The sequence below is a fragment of the Carcharodon carcharias genome, chromosome 2 (assembly GCF_017639515.1).
Source record: "Carcharodon carcharias isolate sCarCar2 chromosome 2, sCarCar2.pri, whole genome shotgun sequence".
Lineage (NCBI taxonomy): Eukaryota > Metazoa > Chordata > Chondrichthyes > Lamniformes > Lamnidae > Carcharodon > Carcharodon carcharias.
The window spans coordinates 148,403,119-148,424,768 of NC_054468.1; the positions used below are offsets into that span (position 1 = coordinate 148,403,119).

At 44.4% G+C, this 21,650-nt stretch overlaps 1 protein-coding gene across 1 annotated transcript in view; it reads left to right on the forward strand.

The window, feature by feature from the left end:
* The window catches only part of LOC121270607 (cobalamin binding intrinsic factor-like), a 54,031-nt gene extending 44,078 nt beyond the window's left edge, over nucleotides 1-9,953 (forward strand). Inside the window, exons 7-8 of the mRNA XM_041175993.1 lie at nucleotides 4,202-4,385; nucleotides 9,813-9,953. Coding sequence (XP_041031927.1) covers nucleotides 4,202-4,385; nucleotides 9,813-9,841 — 213 coding nt within the window. The 3' untranslated portion in view covers nucleotides 9,842-9,953. The remainder of the gene's footprint in view (nucleotides 1-4,201; nucleotides 4,386-9,812) is intronic.
* The last annotated feature ends 11,697 nt before the right edge of the window (nucleotides 9,954-21,650 follow it).

Consider the following 21,650-nt stretch of genomic DNA (forward strand, 5'->3'; position numbering starts at 1 on the left):
GTCGTTGCACCACATTGGTATTGAAATCATCAAGAAGAATGCTCTTTATTGGAACAAAGGCCAGAGTTGCACCTAGAATAGAAGGTTTCTTTCACCCCACCCTTGGAGTCCAGGTAGATGCATGAGTACTGATGAGGGTAGCAGATTGATTACATTTAAGCTTAAGACTGAGTGTCATAATATGCTCATTGATCCCAACAGGGGAGTCAGAGACACTCTTCATGAGTTTGCTTTTGATGGCAACGCTGATTGCATGCATTCTGTGTTCTTCATGTGATATCCCATTTCAGCCAGCAGTTGAGAGATTTTGTTGTTGCAGGACTTATTGAATGATGGTGGCCCTTCATCACCATATCACAGTGCTATAAAGTAGGTTTATGGGGTTTTGAATAATGTAGAGGGACCATCTGTTAATTGGATCCATGCCGATGGGTGAAGTTGAAACTAAGCCACAGCTGCTTTCTTTGCTGGAGAAAATTTATTGATTTAGTTCACAGTCAACACTGCTCCAAACCACCAGTGTCCCAGTTATCCCCATTTATACTCTTTTTGAAAACAGCCAGTAGAAACACCCCGACACCCGGTCACGAGCAGAGCTGCGAAAGAGGGGCCGACAGTCGGACGATCCCCTCAATTGTCCACTGCCTGGACCTGTTGCTGGCCAACTTGGCCAATCCCAGGAACAGGTTCATGAGGAGGTCCTCTTCCCTCCCTGCCCCTCTCCTATCCTCATTTATACTATTTTGATAAAACCAATTAAACTAAATCTAGAAAATGAGGGACAAATTAAGATGTAGCCCCTTAACGAGATAGTGCAAAAACAAAGACAAACCTTAAAGGAAACTTACAAAACTCAAATTAAAACATAATTAATGTAGTTGATAAGGCAACCAGTCCCTGCGGTGCCTACTGTGCATGAAAGGCCTCGAAGGCAGACACTGCGTGCCCCCTGTCTAAGGACACCCGGCCGCGAATGTAGCCGCAGAAGAGGATCAGGCAGTCGGGCCGGAGGACCCCTCGATAACCCTCTGTCTGGAACTGTTGCTACCAACTTTGCCAGGCCCAGCAGGTTCACGAGGAGGTCATCCTCCCTCCCTGCCCTTCTCCATTTATAAATCTTTCGAGTCAGGCCAAATAAACTAAATTAACAAATCAGGGGACAAACTAAAAGGCAGCCGCTTAAATGGAAACTGCAAAAACAAAAGACAAAATTTAAAGGAAGCTTACAAACATTAAACTAAAATGTGACTAAAGGTGTCGATAAAATACTCCAGTCCCCGCGGTGCCCACCGAGCATGTAAGGCCACGACGGTGCTGGCAGACACCGCGTGCTCCCTCTCCAGGGACACCCGGCCGCGAACGTAGCCGTGGAAGAGGGACAGACAGTTAGGTTGGGTGACCCCCTCGGTCACCCGCTGCCTGGACCTGTTAATGGCCAACTTGGCCAGGCCCAGGAGCAGGTTCATGAGGAGGTCAACCTCCCTCCCTGCTCCTCTCCTATCCCCATTTATAATCTTTAGAATTGTCTAGCTAAACGGAGTTGGTGTATTTGGTGACCGATTTGGTGCCTTTGGAGACGGCGTGTTTGGCCAATTCCCCTGGCAGCATGAGGCGGACGACGCTCTGGATCTCCCGGGCCGAGATGGTGCGCGCTTGTTGTAGTGAATGAGGTGCGACGCCTCGGAGGTGATGCTCTCGAAAATAACAACAACAAAGGGATTCATAACACTCATGGCCTTGGACGAGATCCTGGTGGAAGGGTGGACCTGGGTCAGCACCCTGTACACGTAAATGGAATAGCTCTGCTTACGAGATTTTCTCTGCTTCTTAAGTGGCTTCTTGATGACTTTAATCAGCGACTGTTTCGACACTGCCCTTCGTCGCAGCCGCCAAGTCAGGCATTGCACTCAACCTGGACCAACACAAGTCACATCTATCCCCATTTATAGCTGTACAAATATCCATCACATGTTTAACAATGTAATTGCCATTAAATGTTTACAATGTAATTAATAAAACATTAACACCACCTTCAACCTCACTCCAGCCTAAACACCCTGATATTGTGTTGTGTGACGGCTTATTTGTCAGGTGTTATTCCTGTGCAGGCATAAGCGTTGCAAATTTTAAAAAATTGTATTTTAAGGTTACATTTAAAAAGATTGAACTGATTTTTAAAAGACTAAATATCAAAATGGCTCCAATCTACCAGACAGATTTGTGGATCAGACTGTGTTTATCTTTCATGAGGTCAAAGACAACCTTTAATTTAATTATGGCTCACTGTGGCCTTCCCCAGGAGATAACAACATTTTTCAATGTCTCTTTGTAAGAACATAAGTTTCATCTTGGCCAGAACAAAAGCTAAGGCTACAAGTGGAAAAAGGTTTCAGAGTGCTAGTTTAAGTTATCTCAATGGACAGAATTTTTCGCTGAGTGGGCAGGTGCGCACCCAACCCGTTCAAGCATAAAACAGCATGTGATGACGTTGGGTGAGCGTCCTGATGTCATCGCTCACCTTTGCAATATTTCGGTCAGTGAGCTCGAGTGGGAGTTGGAGCTGCACCCACCATTAATTAAGAAGCCAGTTAAGGCCATTAAATCGGCAGATGACGCCGATTTAATGTTGCCTGTGTGGTTTTGCGCTCGTTGCGTGGGAAAAATGTGTAGGTGGCCAGCCGACAATTTGCAAAACCTCATCCACAGGCAGGATAAGAAGGGTCAGCAGCATTGCCAATGTGAGTAGTAAGGAGTTTAGTAGATAGTTTGCTGCTGGTGACTTATTGGTACTTGGTAGATTCATCTCTGTTCAGTGCTTCATCCTTAGCATTTCCAGGCTTCATTTCAGGAATCATTGGTGTGTCCAAGTTCCCCGGAGGATTCAGACCATCTGGACCCTTCCAGGTATCAGGCACCCTTCCGTTACCCTGGTAATGGGGATTGTGGTCTCCACCGGAGGCACCTCCTCTGAGGAGGAAGAGAGGGGCAGAAGGGAGAGGAGGCCAGGTGTGCCAATGCAGCTTCCACGGGGGGCACCTGTGGGAGGAGAGGCGCAGGCACAAGGGGCACAAGACCAGCAGGAAGTCCAAAGTAGAAGGTGCTGCAGAAGATGCCATTATCCTGCTGCCAGGGTTTACAGACGGCAATGCAGCTACCTCAATACGTTAGAAGTCCAATGCCGAAGGAGGCTCCGCATCTCAAGGGAGACAGTGAACTTCATTTGTCAGATGATTGGGCCTGAGATCATGTGGGTGGACACCCCATGCCAGTGGCTCTGAAGGTCACAGTGACCCTCAATCTCTATGCATCCAGCTCTTTCCAGGGGTCAGTGGGGGATCTGTATGGAGTCTCCCAATCAGCTGTTTATAGTTGCGTCAAGCTGGTGACAGAAGCTCTGTTCAGGCAGGAATTGACTTTCATTCATTTCTTTATGGGCGAGACCAGCCAGGCTAAAGAAAAGGCACACTACAGTTCTATGAAGGCAAAGAGCCTCCTGTCTCCCACCTACCTGGTTCCATCTTCAAGCTTACTTGTGAAACTAACCTCTGGCATATCAACTAAAGGAGTCATCATAACTGCTAAAATCATCTCTGCGATTTCAAAGCCTTCACCTATAACAATGTAACAATGTGACTACGAAATAACAGGCCTGCATTAAAAGAGAGACTGATTTTTATAATTATTGCTTGTATCTTTACCTGTGCATTGTTTTGGTGTGTGTGTGAGAGTATGATGTGGATGAGAGTGATACATAATTTCTTTGGTAACCTCCAGGGCATGGGGGTGTGAAAAATAAACTAACCTTTTGCTTTTAAAAGACAAGATGCTTGCTGCTAGGTTATTTAAACACCAAGGGTAAGAAATACACACTTCTCAAATACAAAATAAATGATCACAGACAATAAAAGATAACACCGTAAAATCGTCCATGACACAGGAGAAGTCCTGTTTATTTTGCAGATAACTTCCTTACCTGAAGGTTGTTCCCGCTATCCTGCTGCTGATGCAGTTGGCAAATGAAGCTCACTCCAACCCAATTCTGTTAAAGAATGTGAAAAGAATTTCATCCCCTGTCAAATTCATTTACTTGTGGCCTTTAACCAAATATCCAAATATGACCTTTTGAATTAATAGAATGTCTTATTGTATTATCAATTTTACATCATTTTATTATTTTAGGGCTGTTTGTTTTATATTTCAGGCTTTGATTGTAAACCAGCAATTGAAATTTCAGCAGTTCCAATGTTCAAATTATTTGGAAAAACTGATCAGTGAAATTCCTAAAGGAACGTTTGACAGCGTGCAGAGGATTTCCCAAGTCATACCAGCTTTGGAAGGTCACACGTATCTGGATGTTCAAAGCCTTGATTGTACATCTGATCAAGGTGAGTGTGCAACAACTTTTACAAATATAGAAAGCAGTTACTAAAATTATTTTCAGAAATCAAGAAACAACTAAAGACACTGAACACAGCAAAAGCCATGGCCCTGATAACATCCCTGCTGTAGCACTGAGTATTTATATTTCAGATCTAGCCATACCCATAGCCAGACTGCTCAAGTTGAACTGCAATACTGGCATCTACCTGACAGTGTGATAAATTGCCCAGGTTTGCCCTGTGCACAAAAAACAGGAAGTATGATGGAAGGCATCATGGACGGTGCTAGCAAGTAGTATTTATTCAGCAATAACCCGCTCACCAATGCTCTGTTTGAGGTTATCCAGGGACTCTCGGCTCCAGATAGCCTTGGTTCAAACATGAACAAAAGAGCTGCATTCTAGAGGCAAGGCAAGAGTGACTGCCCTTGACATCAAGGCAGCATTCGACTGAATGTGGCATTAAGAAGCCCGAGCAAAACTGACGTCTATGGGAATTAAGGGGAAAACTCTCCACTGCTTGGAGCCATACCCAGTGTTGTGATCCAGACCAGGCCCCCAATTTGTTATGGTCCTGGACGACACCTCAAAATTTGGTTATGATCCGGTTAGGGAACAGGAACCTTGTTGTTGTTAAAATAGGTGATATTTGAAATTCCAGTTACTTACGAAGAGAATAAAGCCACTGTATTCCACAGTTTTAAATAAATTGAAGAAGTTTTATGATACAAAAATCAGCAAAGCAAAAGTCAACGCTATCTTATACACTAACATCCAGAATTAACATGAGGTAAACATGAATTAACAGGCAAACTGTGGTCGAACATTTCACAAACTACACATTAAATGGCAGACACAACCAAGACAGGTTTCCCAAATTGTCTCAGCAACCCACCCAAGTAACAGTCACCACTGTGAGCCACAAAATCCTTTTAAAACTCTGTCTTCCTCAGGAGGGATTTCAGCTCCTCTTCTTCCAAGATCCACTGATCCCCAGCTGACATCAATTCTACTCCACCTGAGTTCCACAGGTACAATCTTAACCTAAAAGGCACACAATTCCAGCTTTCTTTTGAATCTGCTCCAAGATCCAATCTTCTTGGTTTCTTTTCCAGCTGAGCTGACGACTACCAAGATGGCTTCCCCCCGCCCCCCCACCCCCCCAACCCCGGTAATGGCCAGACTACACTCCAGCACCTGAACACAGGCATGTCCCAGCTTCTCAGCCATGTTGCTGCCAACAACGGCTTCTGGGCTTTCCTTTGCCCCAACAACCAACTTCACAGAACTGGCACTGCCCCTGGGTTTCTCTGAGCTCCAATCTCCCCAGCTGCACCAAGCGAATGCTGCTCCTGAGCTTTCCTTAAACCTCAACTCTCAGCAGCATAGAGATGCCAATGGCACCTGGCCCCAGCTCTCATAGCGGCATGGAGCTAATGGTACCACTTTAGCTGTGTGGAGCCAAACATGTTCTTTGCTTGCTTCCAATTCCCTGATCCTTGAAGTGATCTGCCCTGTTAGTATCTCCCAACAGGGTTCCGCCTCCGTTCTGAGGCAGGGTTGAATGTATCAGTCTTTGGTACGTACTGCACCTTAAAGGTTACGATTTCCAGTCAACAAAGGGTCACCCCCCACAGGTGTGAAATTACTGTGGCTCTCCACCTAAGTACTGTATTTAAAACACATACAGACAAAAAGTCCCAAAAAATATAGATTTAATCACACTAGCATCTAGGAAGATAGTTGTTGGAGGCCAGTTATCTCAGCTTCAGGACATCACTGCAGCTGTTCCACAGGGCAGTGTCCTAGACCAACTATCTTCAGCTGCTTCAGCAATGAACTTGGGGAGAGAGACTGCCAGGTTCTTGAGCAAATTGATATAGGGAGTGACAAGGTATTGGAGGTGTTGGCAGACTTAAAGGTGGACAAATCTCCAGGTCCGGATGATTTGTGTCCCAGACTGCTGAGGGAGGCAAGGGAGGAGATCGCAGTGGCTCTGATCCAAATTTTTAATTCCTCTCTGGCCACGGGGGAGGTGCCAGAGGACTGGAGAACAGCTAATGTGGTTCCACTATTTAAGAAGGGTTGTAGAGATAAGCCAGGGAACTACAGACCAGTGAGTCTCATGTCAGTGGTAGGGAAACTATTGGAGAAAATTCTGAAGGAGAGAATCTATCTCCACTTGGAGAGGCAAGGTTTTATCAGGGATAGTCAGCATGGCTTTGTCAGAGGGAGGTCAAGCCTAACAAATTTGATTGAATTTTTTGAGGAGGTGACCAGGTGTGTAGTTGATGTAGTTTATATGGATTTTAGCAAAGCCTTTGACAAGGTCCCGCATGGGAGACTTATAAAGAAGGCAAATGCACACGAGATACAGGGTAATTTGATAAGGTCGGTTCAAAGTTGGCTTAGTTGCAGGAGACAGAGGGTGATGACAGAAGGCTGCTTTAGTGACTGGAAGCCAGTGTCCAGTGGCATACCACAGGGATCTGTGCTGGGTCCCCTATTATTCGTCATTTATATAAACAACATACATGGCTATGTGGGGTGGGGGTGGGGGGTGGGAGGGGGGGGGGGTTGTGGGTGAAGAGTAGAAAGTTTGCGGATGACACAAAGATCGGCCGGGTGGTTAACAGTGAGGTTGAGTGTCTTGGGCTACAGGGAGATATAGATGGGATGGTCAAATGGGCAGATAAATGGCAGATGGAATTTAACCCTGAAAAGTGTGAGGTGATACACTTTGGAAGGAGTAATTTGACAAGGAAGTATTCAATGAATGGCATGACACTAGGAAGTTCTGAGGAACAAAGGGACCTTGGCGTGTGTGTCCGTCGATCTCTGAAGGCAGAGGGGCATATTAGTGGGGTGGTGAAAAAGGCATATCAGTCGAGGAATAGTTTGCAAAAGTAGGGAGGTCATGTTGGAGTTGTATAGAACCTTGGTGAGGCCACAGCTGGAGTACTGTGTGCAGCTCTGGTCGCCACATTATAGGAAGGATGTGATTGCACTGGAGGGAGTGCAGAGGAGATTCACCAGGATGTTGCCTGGGATGAAACATTTAAGTTATGAAGAGAGGTTGGATAGACATGGATTGTTTTCGTTGGAGCAGAGAAGACTGAGGGGTGACCTGATCAAGGTGTACAAGATTATTAGGGGCATGAACAGGGTGGATAGGGAGCAGCTATTCCCCTTAGTTGAAGGGTCAGTCATGAGGGGACACAACTTCAATGTGAGGGGCAGGAGGTTTAGGATAGATGTGAGAAAAAACCTTTTTACCAAGAGGGTGGGGATGGTCTGGAATGTGCTGCCTGGGAGGGTGATGGAGACGGGTTGCCTCAAATCCTTTAAAAAGTACCTGGATAAGCACTTGGTACATCATAACATTCAAGGCTATGGGCCAGGTGCTGGTAAATGGGATTAGGTAGGTAGGTCAGGTGTTTCTCTCATTGCAGTGCAGACTCGATGGGCTGAAGGGCTTCTTCTGAGCTGTGTGATTCTGTGATTCCCTCCATCATGATGCTTGCTGTTGATTATACAATGTTCAGTACCATTTGCGACTCCTCAGATCCTGATTCAGTCCGTGCCCGCATGCAGCTATATGGACAATATTCAGGCTTGGGCTGATAAGTGGTAAGCAACATTAATGGCACACATACGCCAGACAAAAAATGCCCACTAGAGAGAACCTAACCGTCACCCCTTGACATTCAATTGCATTATCATCCTGAATGCCCCTGCATCAGCATCCTGGGGGTTACCAATGAGCAGAAACGGAACTGGACCAGCCAGATATTACTGTGGCTACAAGAACAGGTCAGAGGCTGGGAATTCTGAGGTGAGTAACTCATCCCCTGAATCCCCAAAGCCACCATCTGCAAAGCACAAGTCATTAGTTTGATGGAACACTTTCAATTTGCCTGGATGAGTGCAGTTCCAAAAACACTCAGGAAGATTGACACCATCCAGGACAAAGCAGCCTGCTTGGTCAGCACCCCATCCACCACCTTCAACATCCATTCCCTCCGCCAACAGCACACAGTGGCAGTAGTGTGTATTGTTGACAAGATGCATTGTGGCAACACACCCTGCCCCCTTCAACAGCACCTTCCAAACATCTGACCTCTACCAGTTGAAAGGACAAGAGCAGCAAATGCATGTGAACAGCACCACCAGCAAATTCCCCTCCATGCCACACACCATCCTGACTTGGAACTACATCATTGTTTCTTCACTGTCATTGGGTCAAAAATTTGGAATTCCCTTCCAAACAGCACTGTGGTTGTACTTACACCACATGGGGAAAAATTTTACACTGATCGAGTGGGCACACGCCCGACCTGATCCGGCTTGAAATCATGCGAGATGGCATCGGGCGAGCGTCCCAACGATATTTCAGTTGGCGGACGCACGCAAAAGTCAGAAGTGCGCCCCTGACAATTAAGAGGCCAATTAAGGTCATTAATGGCACAATTGTCTTTAATTTTACATTACCTATCCAACCTTATAGTTGGCAGATGGGCAAGTCGGTCGACCACTACCTTCTCAAGGGCAATCCAAGGATGGGCAATAAATGCTGGCCATGCCAGCGATGGTCACATCCCATGAACGTATAAAAGAAAAATGACTTAGGTGTCAGCCATAGTGGTAATCCACTCACATCTGAGTCAGAATGTTCTGGGTTCACACTCCCACTCTAGAGAGTCGAGCCCAAAATCTGGACTGACATTTCAGTGTATTAGGGAGTGTTGGAACTATTGAAAGTGTTGTCTTTTGAACGAGATATTAAACCATCTTCCCTCTCAGGTGGATATAAATGATCCCATGGCACTATTTTAATGAAGAGCAAGATTTATTCCTCAACCAGCACCTAAAACAGATTATCTATTTATCATCTCAATGCTGTTTTTGGGAGTATGCTGTGTGCAAATTGGTTATCACATTTCCTACATTGCAATAATGACTACACTTCAAAAGTTCCTCATTGACTGTAAAGTGTTTTGAGATGCCCTTAGGACTTGAAAGCTGCTTTATAAATGCTAACCTTACTTTTTCTTCTTTTTTCCTTGGTAGATATTAATTATTTTTTTAAACAACTCAATGCAATTATATAAGTTTTCATTGCCTAGCTTCTGACATATTGAAACAAAAACAAACATTGCTGGAAAAACTCAGCAGGTCTGACAGCATCTGTGGAGAGCAAGAAGGAGTTAACGTTTCGAGTCCGTATGACTCTTCATCAGAACACATTAGGACTCGAAATGTTAGCTCTGTCTTTCCATCCACAGTTGCTGTCATACCTGATGAGTTTTTCCAGCAATTTTTGTTTTTGTTTCAGGTTTCCAGCATCTGCGGTATTTTGCTTTTAGCTTGACATATTGAACCTTATTAACGTATAAATTATGAATTGAAAATGAGATTTTTTTTTCTCCCTCAGATAATCTACTTCAGGAAAACGAAAGCTAAAATGGATATAGAGACCTGGAGATGGTGAACTGGATAAAGTTATCAACACCTTTCCAGACTGTATAAAGGCACTTCTTAATCCAAATAAATGCTATGCCTTCCTTGAAAAAAATCATTTTTGTATATACAGACCGGGATCACAAAGTCATCATGCTTCTATACTATTAAACCTCTGTCCCAATCTATAGTAATTGCTGAGGTAACTTCAAACATTAAGTATTGAAGAGTGTCTGCCATGACCAAGATGGGGTCTTAAGCAGCAACACTGGTTTAGCCCAGTTTAGCATGTGACACCATCTTGGTAGAGAAATTCAGGTGTGTGCCAGGAACAGCTGCCTGGAGGATTTTTCATGGCACATTAAAATAGCTGCACACCAATCTGGTGGGTAATGCTTCATTTGACAACCTCTCTTACAGCAACTCAGCTGAATAGGAATGAATAAATCACTGCTGAGAATTTTGAATGGTACTTAAGTCATGCTCTGCTTTCAGTGTTGCCTTGCTGATTGGGATAGACTGTCTACATCATGTTCAGAGGACAGTTTGGGAGACATTCATGGACAGTTTGTCAAGAATTCATCAACACCATCAGCACTTATTCTGGAAATTCTCTCAGGAATTTACCTAAAAAGAATGAATGCTGTGCCTGCTGTACAGGAGTGATGAGGAGAAAGGTCATGCTATCTTGCTAGGTGTCCCCCACCATCTACATGAGGAATTAGAGTCGGAAATGAGATAATACAAAGCAGCACCTACTGCTGCAGGAGAGAGAGAGGGATAGGAGGGCAAGGAAAATTTTCAGCTGGAGACCCAGAATCGACAGGTTAGGTGAAAGGGCCAGAATTTGGCAGATGGAGTTTACCACAGATAAATGTGAGGTTATCCATTTTGGTCGGAAGAATAAAAAGGCGACTTATTATTTAAATGGAGAGAAACTTCAGAATGCTTCAGTGCAGAGGGATCTGGGTGTCCTCGTGCATGAATCGCTGAAAGCTAGACTGCAGGTACAGCAGGTAATAAGGAAGGCAAATGGAATTTTTCCATTTATTGCTAAAGGAATAGAGTATAAAATAGGGAAGTGTTGTTGCAACTGTACAAGGCATTGGTGAGACCACGCCTGGAGTACTGTGCACAGTTTTGGTCCCCTTACTTGAGGAAGGATGTAGTTGCATTGAGGGCGGTTCAGAGGAGGTTCACTAGATTGATTCCAGAGATGTGGGGCTTGTCCTATGAGGAGAGATTGAGCAGTTTAGGCCTATACTCGCTAGAGTTTAGAAGGATGAGAGGAGATCTAATTGAGGTATATAAGATGCTAAAGGGAATAGACAATGTAGACGTGGAGTGGATGTTTCCCCTTGTGGGGCATTCTACAATGAGAGGCCATAGTTTTAGGCTAAGGGGTGGTAGATTTAAATCAGAGATGAGGAGGAATTAATTTTCTCAAAGGGTTGTGAATCTATGGAATTCACTACCTCAGAGTGCAGTGGATGCCAGAATGCTGAATAAACTTAAGGAAGAGATAGACAAATTTTTAATTAGTAACAGGTTGAAAGGTTATGGGGAGAGGGCGAGAAATTGGAGTTGAGGCTGAAATGAGATCAGCCATGATCATATTGAATAGTGGAGCAGGCTTGAGGGGCTGAATTGCCTACACCTGCTCCTAGTTCTTATGTTCTTATGTTCAGAGACCACGACTCCTACATTCACATGACGCAAGAGCATTGCATCAGGAGGCTCCATTTTGTCAGGAGATCGTCACAGAGTTGTGAGGCCTCGTGAAATGAAATCCCATACATCACTGATAAAGTTAGTTGAAAAGGAGGGAGAGGAGGCTCCTTTGGAGCATAGACACAGCATGAATATGGCCTGTTTTTATGCTGTACAATCTATGTAATTCTATGTCACACAACAGCAAGGACTGGATTTGCCTGTGGCTGTCAAGGTCACAGTTGTACTTAATTTCTGTGCTGCTAGAATCTTCCAGGTGCACAGGGTGGATGTGAAAGATTCCATGGCACAAGGCATTGCTATGGGGGATGAACCAGGGAATGAACGTTGACCTGCCTGGTTTGAATTCAAGCAAAAGCTTGGCAGTTAATTGCTCTCTGGTGCATTTGCCTCTACCAATCAGAGTCCACTGCCAACCAACCAGCACTATCTTCTCAAGCAGTACGAATTGTTACGCTCCTGATGAGCATAAGATGAAAAGCTTCAACAGCATGTCTCTTTTTTCAGCAATACTCAAGTTCTGTACTGCCAAACGACATTTGGGAACACGTGAAAATCACAAATAAAAACTGAAAATGTTGGACCTCAGCAGGTAAGGCAGCATCAGTGGAGAGAGAAACAAGAGTTAATATTTCAGGTCGATGATCTTTCATCAGAACTGAAAATCTGATATATTTTACAGATTAGACGCAAGAACAACAGCAGCTAGGAATCTTCGGATAATTCTCATGTCCTGTGTAGGTTTAACTCATAAGGCTGTAATTGCTCTCTAAACATCAGGCACTAAGTAAAAATTTCTCGGGTAAGATTTCATCCAGGCATAAAACATGACAGGAGGCCTGTTAAACTCAAATAGATAGAAAATGGTCGTGAGTGGTCATGCTAAATGGGCGATATCGCACTGGCCACCTGTTATATACCCTGTCCCATATTCAGTTCTAGATAACAGTCTGTGAGTGCAAAGTGGATATTATACACCAGGATATTCAGCACATGTCAAACAGTAAACTGCTTTGACATCAAGTCAATAAGAATGGCCAATAGATCCATAATGGCAAGCAGGGAGTGATTGAGAGATTTGGAGAAATTGAACTTTTAATGAGCCAGGATCCCAATCATCACTATCACAACTGTAAAGTAAAAGGGATCAGCAGAGAAATGATCAAACAGACTGGGAACAAAGTTAGGGGCAGGATTTTCCCAACACATAAAATGATGCATGGTGACGTATGGCAGAACTCCCAACGTCACCGTGCTCCATTTAAATTTTCTGGTAGGCGGGGGCGCAGCAAAATCAGCTGCGGGCCTGCCGATCTGCCAATGGCCAATTGAGGCCATTGACAGGGTCATTTAGCTCATTAATGGACCTGCCCGTCCAACCTTAAGGCCAGGGGCCCCGGCAGGAATTAGAAAAAGCATGAAACCTCATCCACGAGCGGGATGAGGTTTCATGTAGGTTTTAAAAAATTTTAATAAAGTTTTTGTTAAAATTATGGACATGTCCCAACTCATGCGACAGTGTCACATGATGGGACATGTCAGGAATTTTTTTTTTCTATTTTTAATTTCTGTCACAGGCCAACTGATCTCCCTGAGGCAGCACTTAGCCTCAGGGAAATGAATACGCTCTTTTGTGCGCATGTGTGAAAGAGCACACTCTCGATTTTGGGGTTCCACCACCCCCCCCACCCAGCCACCCACACAGGGAGCGCATAATGCTTCCATGAGGATGTCATGCTGGGCAGGCCTTAATTGGCCCACTCATGTAAAATGGCACCACACCCCCAATCCAGGGCACCGATTGGAAGCGCACCTGTGTGCACCCGCCATTCAACTTCGTCCCTGACTGGGGGAAAACCCTGCTGTAAAAGTTTAACTGGGTTCTCGGTGAAACTTCCATCCAGCACTGGGAGCTAATAATGTTACCTTTGACAGGGCTGATGTCTAGTGGCAGGGTTAATATTAAAAGTTTGAGAAATAATGGATGAACAGGATGGAGTGTAGCATATAGTAAAAGAGAAAATGATTAATAATTAAATCGGGATTATGCGGCAGGCAATGAAAGCAATTTCCAAAGCTGCATGATGTGTCTACAATGAAATGGAAAGTCTCAGATCCAGTTCTCAGCCTGTGTCTGACTCAGACATAGTTTGCATAAGTGGCCTTAGGGTTAATATAGATTTAAACGGAATATCACAGCCAGGGCTCCTGCTGCTGATCATTGTACAGCGAGCCCCGCTGAACATCTTATATCAACACAAGTGAGATTCAATAATGGAGCAATTAAAATCAAAGATGTACAAGAGGCCAGGATTAGATGAGTGCAGAGTTCTTGGATAGTTGTAGGGTGGAAGACCTACATAGACAGGGAGGGTCAATAGAGGGATTTGAAAACAAGGATGAGAATTTTAAAATTGAAGAATTGCCGAACCAGGAGCCAATTTGGCCAACGAGCACAAGGATGTTGGGTGAATGGGGTTTTGTGTAAGTTATGACAAGGGCTTTGGATGAACTCAAGTTTATGGAGTGTGGAAGATGACCAGAAGAACATTCAAAAACTCCAGCCTAGAGGAACAATGGGATGGATGAGGGTTTCAGCAACAGATGAGTTGAGACGGGACAGATTTGGGCAATGTTATGGAGGTGGAAAAAAGTGCTCTTCGTGGTGGAGTGATATGTAGCCAGAAGCTCATCTCAGGGTCAAATATGAATGCAAATGGTCTGTTGAAGCCTTAGACAGTTGCCAGGTGGGGAAATAGAGTTGGCGGCTAGGGAATGAAAGGGCTTCAGTTTTCTTAATATTTAATAGAAGGAATTTCTGCTCATCTGGTATTGGATGTTAGATAAGCAGTCTGACATATAATAGAGTGGAGGATTGAGAGAGGTAGTGGTGATGTAGAGCTGGGTGCCGCCTGTGTACTTGTGGAACTGGTTGTTTTTTCAGATGATATTTGTTGAGAAGCAGCATGTAGATGAGAAATTGGAGGGGCCAAGGATAGATCCTTGGAGAACTCCAGAGGTAACAGCACAGGAGTTGGAAGAGTAGCCAAGGCAGATGATTCTAGGCCTCTGACTGGATAAATAAGAATGGAAATCAGTGACTGCGTTCCACCCAGCTAGATGACAGAATTAAAGCATTGCTTGTACAAAGGCTCAGGGCAGGAGGGAAGGGTTAGGTGGAATTGGAAGTGATGTATGGGGTGAGCAAAGCGCTCACGGGTTGACGGGGTAAAAACATTCCTGCTCCTCCTGGTCCCATAAAAATAAAAGTGAGAGTTCTTGGGTTGCTTCTGAGGGATCTTCAGGACTGCTGGAGACTGCTCAATGCCAATACAAATGGATGATGCATAGTATATCCTTTAGCATCCCAAAATTACAGTCAAGGTCCTAAGCACACTGTATATTATTGGACCCCATTTTAGTGGCCTCCCTATTAAAACAGATAGGCTATCCAGCTGCCTTTCTTAGGACCCTGCAGAAGATGCCAGTAGCTGGACTGGTATTGTAAACAGGGATATAGGTGACCCCATCCCCTTGTTCAGGCCTCTACCACTGCACTTGCACTGCACAGGGGCAGCTCCCAACAACCCCTTTGTTATATTTATTCCGCGCTAATATCCATTTTGTGTGGTCAAAACCTTAATGGTTTGGGACACTATTAAGAACCAATTAGCTCTGCTGAGAAAATATGAGCATGTTACCTTTCAGTGGTTTAGTTTCTAGTAAAGTAATTCCACTGCAGTAGAATGGAACATAGTTTGTTCTGATTTTCTGATTTTCTTTGCAAGAAGAAATAAAGAGCTGTCATTACAATGCTAAACCATTAGATGGCACTCTTACACACATCAACTCCAAATATAAAACCAAAACAAAAATACCTGGAAAAACTCAGCAGGTCTGGCAGCATCTGCGGAAAGGAACACAGTTAACGTTTCGAGTCCTCATGACCCTTCAACAGAACTAAGTAAAAATAGAAGAGAGGTGAAATATAAGCTGGTTTAAGGGAGGGGGGGTGGTGCGGTGTGGGACAAGAAGAGCTGGATAGAGGGCCAGTGATAGGTGGAGATAACCAAAAGCTGTCACAGACAAAAGGACAAAGAGGTGTTGAAGGTGGTGATATTATCTAAGGAATGTGCTAATTAAGGGTAGAAAGCAGGACCAGCAAGGTACAGATAGCCCTAGTGGGGGTGGGGTGGGGGGAAGGGATCAAAATAGGCTAAAAGGTAGAGATAAAACAATGGATAAAACAGCTCCAAATATAACGTGTGTGAATGACAGGTTTTCTTTGGCTTCTGGTCTGAATGACATTACTGGCACAATATATGGTGCTACTGCTGTTTAGCAGTTTTCAAACAGTTCATTGTATTTTAACCATATTGACAGAAAGACTAAGAGGGAGGAATATAAGAAGTCAAGCTATATGCCTAGCATTGATAATGAGGTGGTTTCCAGTGTTGTTCATTCTTTGACATAGTAGTGGAGGTCTGCTTTCAGTCTCAGTTGCTGTAAGTGAAAACTTCAATGAAAACAGTTCTGCTGGGACTTGAATGATCACTGTAGTGGTTTATGTGCCTTGATTTTTTTGGAATAACTATGCTCTGTAAAGAGGGACTGGCCACATGCTGTGGGTTTGGACAGGGTCTATCCATGGGAAACAAAAACAAAAATTGCTGGAAAAACTCAGCATGTATGACAGCAACTGTGGATGTAAAGACAGAGTTAACGTTTCGAGTTCTAATGTGTTCTGATGAAGAGTCATATGGACTCGAAACGTTAACTCCTTCTTGCTCTCCACAGATGCTGTCAGACCTGCTGAGTTTTTCCAGCAATTTTTGTTTTTGTTTCAGAATTCCAGCATCCGCAGTATTTTGCTTTTATTTTTCCATGGGAGTTGATTCAAATTTAGCTCAGACAGATGGCTTGACAATTTCCCCTTCAATGGATCATTCTGCGATCTCTGCATTCCTCCATTTCTGTCCTCTTGTGCAGCCCCGATTTTAATCTCTCTATCATTACCAGCCATGCCTTCAGCTGTCTAAGCCCTGAGCTACACAATTCCCTCCTTAAACCCCTCTAACTTTTTCTCTTCCTTTAAAATGTTCCTTAAAACCTACCTATTTGATAAAGCTGTTGGAAAATTTCCTAATATCTCCTTATGTGGCTCAGTGCCAAGCTTTGTTTGATAACGCTCTTATGGAGCGCCTGGGATGTTTTATGATGTTAAAGGTGCTATATAAATACAAATTGTTGTTGTTGTTGGATGTGAGGATCCTGTTTCAAACAAGATTAGGTGGTCTCAATTGAATCCCCAACTGGTACAGACTGTAACACATATTGACAATGAATTGGCAATCTCTCTCAGGGAGGTCAAAGGTGTGTGCAATGGAAATGTTCACAGTGGCACAGCCAAGGATAATCAGCTGAGGCTAGGGGTGAAATGGGTGTGTGAGATTCTGGCTAACAGAAATCTTCTCAGCTGATGCTGAAATGGGAACATGTTGCATTCCTCAACAATGGAACCCACATCTCCACAAACGTAATACTTGTCAAAAGTAAAAGCATATAGGCCGGGATTTTCCGGTTCCACCCAGTCTCCCTCAGATTACCCCGGATGAGCAAGGTATCTCAAAAACTTGAGCAACAGGAGAAACTAGTTGTTTCATGCTGCTACTATGCAGTAGCAACACGAGTGGTATTCGCTACTGACAGGATGCTGCCGTCAAGCCAAAAATACGTTCTGCCTATCACACAAATGAGTAAAGTGGTATATGAATTGCAGTGCTAGTGTGATACTAGGTGTATAGGCTGTACATCCCAAAGACTGGCAGATCTTATCAAACAGCATGTCTCAGCCGCTGTTCATAATGGGCAAGATACGGACTGTACCCAACCAGACAGTGCTTGCAAAATTCAAAACAGTGTCCAACATCAGATGTGATTCCACGATTGGACAACATTTGCTAAATAATCCTCAGTGTGCTAAGAATTACGCTGACAGCCAATTTAAGATTGTCAGTTGGGCTCACAGTGTGGCATATTTACCTGTACTGGAAGCTACATACATTAATATACAGTGCCCTGTCCTTTGCTGACAGAAGGAACATGTTGTCATGATGATGAAGGAAAAACATCGAATTGCGTCCAGAAATATTGGACCTGAGTTTTTGAAAATGCGCACAAGCCACTGGCTGGAATGCTGCAGGACTCCCTAAGAGGCAATGGAACCCCACCCAGTTGCCAGACAAGGTACTTCTAAAGACATCCAGAAACTAATTGCTCCCTCTGGTAGAGACAATGGGTCATCTTATCATCTCATCAAGAAACGCTGTGAGCAATGCCCAGACAGATTTGTGAATATGATTCCCACTTGGAATATACAAAGAAGGGGATAAAAGTGAGCTAAAAAGCTGCCCCGGTGTCTGTCTGTTAGTGGGTGTTCCGAGGGAGAACAAGTGCTGTAAGTTTGACTCAGAAGTAACAGCCACACACAGTACCCCTGCAAATCACCATTTTGCAGGTATCCCGATCTCTCTCCCTCCCTACTGAATTCAACACGACTAGAACTTTGAAACAGACTATTCATAAGACCATAAGACAGAGGAGCAGAAATTAGACTATTCGGCCCATTGAGTCTGCTCCGCCATTCAATCATGGCTGATAAGTTTCTCAACCCCATTCTCCCGCCTTCTCCCTGCAACCTTTGATCCCCTTACCAATCAAGAACCTATCTATCTCGGTCTTAAATACACTCATTACCTGGCCTCCACAGCCTTCTGTGGCAATGAATTCCATAGATTCACCACTCTCTGGCTAAAGAAGTTTCTCCTCATCTCTGTTCTAAAAGGTCTTCCCTTTACTCTGAGGCTGTGCCCTCGGGTCCTAGTCTCTCCTACTAATGGAAACATCTTCCCCACGTCCACTCTATCCAGGCCTTTCAGTATTCTGTAAATTTCAATCAGATCCCCCCTCATCCTTCTAAACCCCATCGAGTATAGACCCATAGTCCTCAAACGTTCCTCATATGTTAAGCCTTTCATTCCTGGGATCATTCTCGTGAACCTCCTCTGGACCCTCTCCAGGGCCAGCACATCCTTCCTGAGATACAGGGCCCAAAATTACTCGCAATATTCTAAATGTGGTCTGACCAGAGCCTTATAAAGCCTCAGCAGCACATCCCTGCTTTTATATTCTAGTCCTCTTGAAATAAATGCCAATATTGCATTTGCCTTCCTAACTGCCGACTCAACCTGCAAGTTAACCTTAAGAGAATCCTGGACTAGGACCCCCAAGTCCCTTTGGACTCCAGATTTCTGAATTCTCTCCCCATTTAGAAAATAGTCATTGCCTCTATTCTTCCTACCAAAGTGCATGACCTCACACTTCCCCATGTTATATTCCATCTGCCACTTCTTTGCCTATTCTCCTAACCTGTCTAAATCCTTCTGCAGCCTCCTCGCCTCCTCAATACTACCTGTCCCTCCACCTTTCTTTGTATCATCTGCAAACTTAGCCAGAATGCCCTCAGTTCCTTCATCTAGATCATTAATATATATAGTGAAAAGTTGTGGTCCCAACACTGACCCTTGCGGAACTCCACTAGTCACTGGCCGCCATCCTGAGAAGGACCCCCTTATCCCCACTCTCTGCCTCCTGCCAGACAGCCAATCTTCTATCCATGCTAGTACCAGGCCTCTAACGCCATGGGCTCTTACCTTACTGAGCAGCCTCCTGTGCGGCAGCTTGTCAAAGGCCTTCTGGAAGTCCAGGTAGATGACATCCATTGGCCCTCCTTTGTCTAACCTGCTCATTACCTCCTCAAAGAATCCTAACAGATTTGTCCGGCATGACCTCCCCTTGATGAAACCATTGCTGACTTTGCCCTATTTTACCATGTACTTCCAAGTATTCTGAAATCTCATCCTTAATAATGGACTCTAAAATCTTACCAACGACTGAGGTCAGGCTAATCGGCCTGTAATTTCCCGTCTTTTACCTCACTCCCCTCTTAAACAGGGGGGCTACATTAGTGATTTTCCAGTCCTCTGGGACCCTTTCTGACTCCAGTGATTCCTGAAAGACCACCACTAAAGCCTCCACTATCTCTTTAGCTACCTCCTTCAGAACTCTGGGGTGTAATCCATCTGGTCCAGGTGATTTATCCACCTTCAGACCTTTCAGTTATTCTATCACCTTCTCCTTGGTAATGGCCGCCATACTCACCTCTGCCTCCAACTCTCTTGAACTTTGGGGATGTTACTCGTGTCTTCCTCCATGAAGACTGACGCAAAGTACCTATTCAGTTCCTCCGTCATTTCTTTGTTCCCCATTATTACTTCTCCAGCGTCATTTTCCAGCGGCCCAATGTCTACTTTTGCCTCTCTCTTACCCTTTATATATCTAAAAAAAATTCTTGCAATCTCCTTTTATATTACTGGCTAGTTTACTCTCATATTTAATCTTCTCCCTCCTTATTTCTTTTGTGTTGTCCTCTGTTCGTCTTTGTAGGCTTCCCAATCCCCTGGTTTCCCACTGCTCTTCGCCGCATTGTATGCTTTCTCTTTAGCTTTTATGCTGTCCCAGACCTCCCTTGTCAGCCATGGTTGCCTTGTCCTCCCTTTAATATGCTTCTTCTTCCTAGGGATGAATTTTTGCTGTGTCTCCCAAATTACTCCCAGAAACTCCTGCCATTGTTCCACTGTTTTTCCTGCTAGGCTCATCTCCTCCCTCATGCCTCTGTTGTTGCCTTTATTCAACTATAATACCGTTACATCTGATTCCAGCTTTTTCCTCTCAAATTGCAGGGTAAATTCTATCATATTATGGTCACTTCCTCCTAAGGGTTCCTTCCCCTTAAGCTCCCTTATCAAATCTGCCTCATTACACATCACTAAATCTAGAATTGCCTGTTCCCTAGTGGGCTCCATCACAAGCTGCTCCAAAAAGTCATCTTGTAGACATTCCACAAATTCCTTTTCTTGGGATCCACTACCAACCTGATTTTCCAAGTCTACCTGCATATTGAAATCCCCCATGATCACTGTAACCTTGCCTTTCTTACATGCCCTTTCTATCTCCTGCTGTATCTTGTGCCCCACATCCTGACTACTGTTCGGAGGCCTGTACATAACTCCCATTATGGTTTTTTTACTTTGCGGTTCCTCAACTCTACCCACACAGATTCTATATCATCTGTCCCTACATTGTTTCTTGCTATCGATTTAATTTCATTTCTTACCAACAAAGCAACCCCACCCCCTCTGCCAACCTGCCTATCTTTTTGATAGGATGTATATCCTTGGATATTTAGCTCCCAGTCCTGATCCCCTTGCAGCCATGTCTCCATGATGCCCACCACATCATACCTGCCAATTTCAATCTGCGCCACAAGCTCATTTACCTTATTTCGTATACTGCGTGCATTCAGATACAACACCTTCAATCCTGTATTCCTGGCCCCCTTCTCAACGTCATCCCTTTATCTGATGTGCTTGAAGTTAGATTCCTAGCCCTTTCCAACACTCTGTCCTATTTTATGTTCTGGAGACTTTAATAGCCTCTCCTGGGCTCTCCTTTCTTTTCAGTTTTTTCATAATTTTCCATGAAGTTGAATCCACCCCCCCACACGCTAACCTGCTGCTTTGTTTCCCATTAATCATGCTTCTTGGAGTTTTACCCTCCCCACCACAGCCCCACCACCCCCCCCCCCCCCACCCACCCCACACTTTCTAGTTTAAAGTCCTGTTGACCACCCTATTTACCCTTTTCGCTAGAACATTGGTCCCAGATTGGTTCAGGTGGAGACCGTCCCAACGGTACAGATCCTTCCTGTTCCAATACTGATGCCAGTGCCCCATGAAATGGAACCCCTCTTTTCCCCACCACTCCTTTAGCCACGTGTCTATTTCCCTTATTCTCGCGTCCCTATGCCAATTTGCATGTGGCTCGGGTAGTAATCCAGAGATTATAACTCTTGAGGACCTGTTCTTTAATTCAGTTCCTAGTTCCTGATAATCCCCAAACAGGTCCTCTTTCCTAGTCTTACCTATGTTATTTGTCCTGACATGGACCACAACAACTGGAT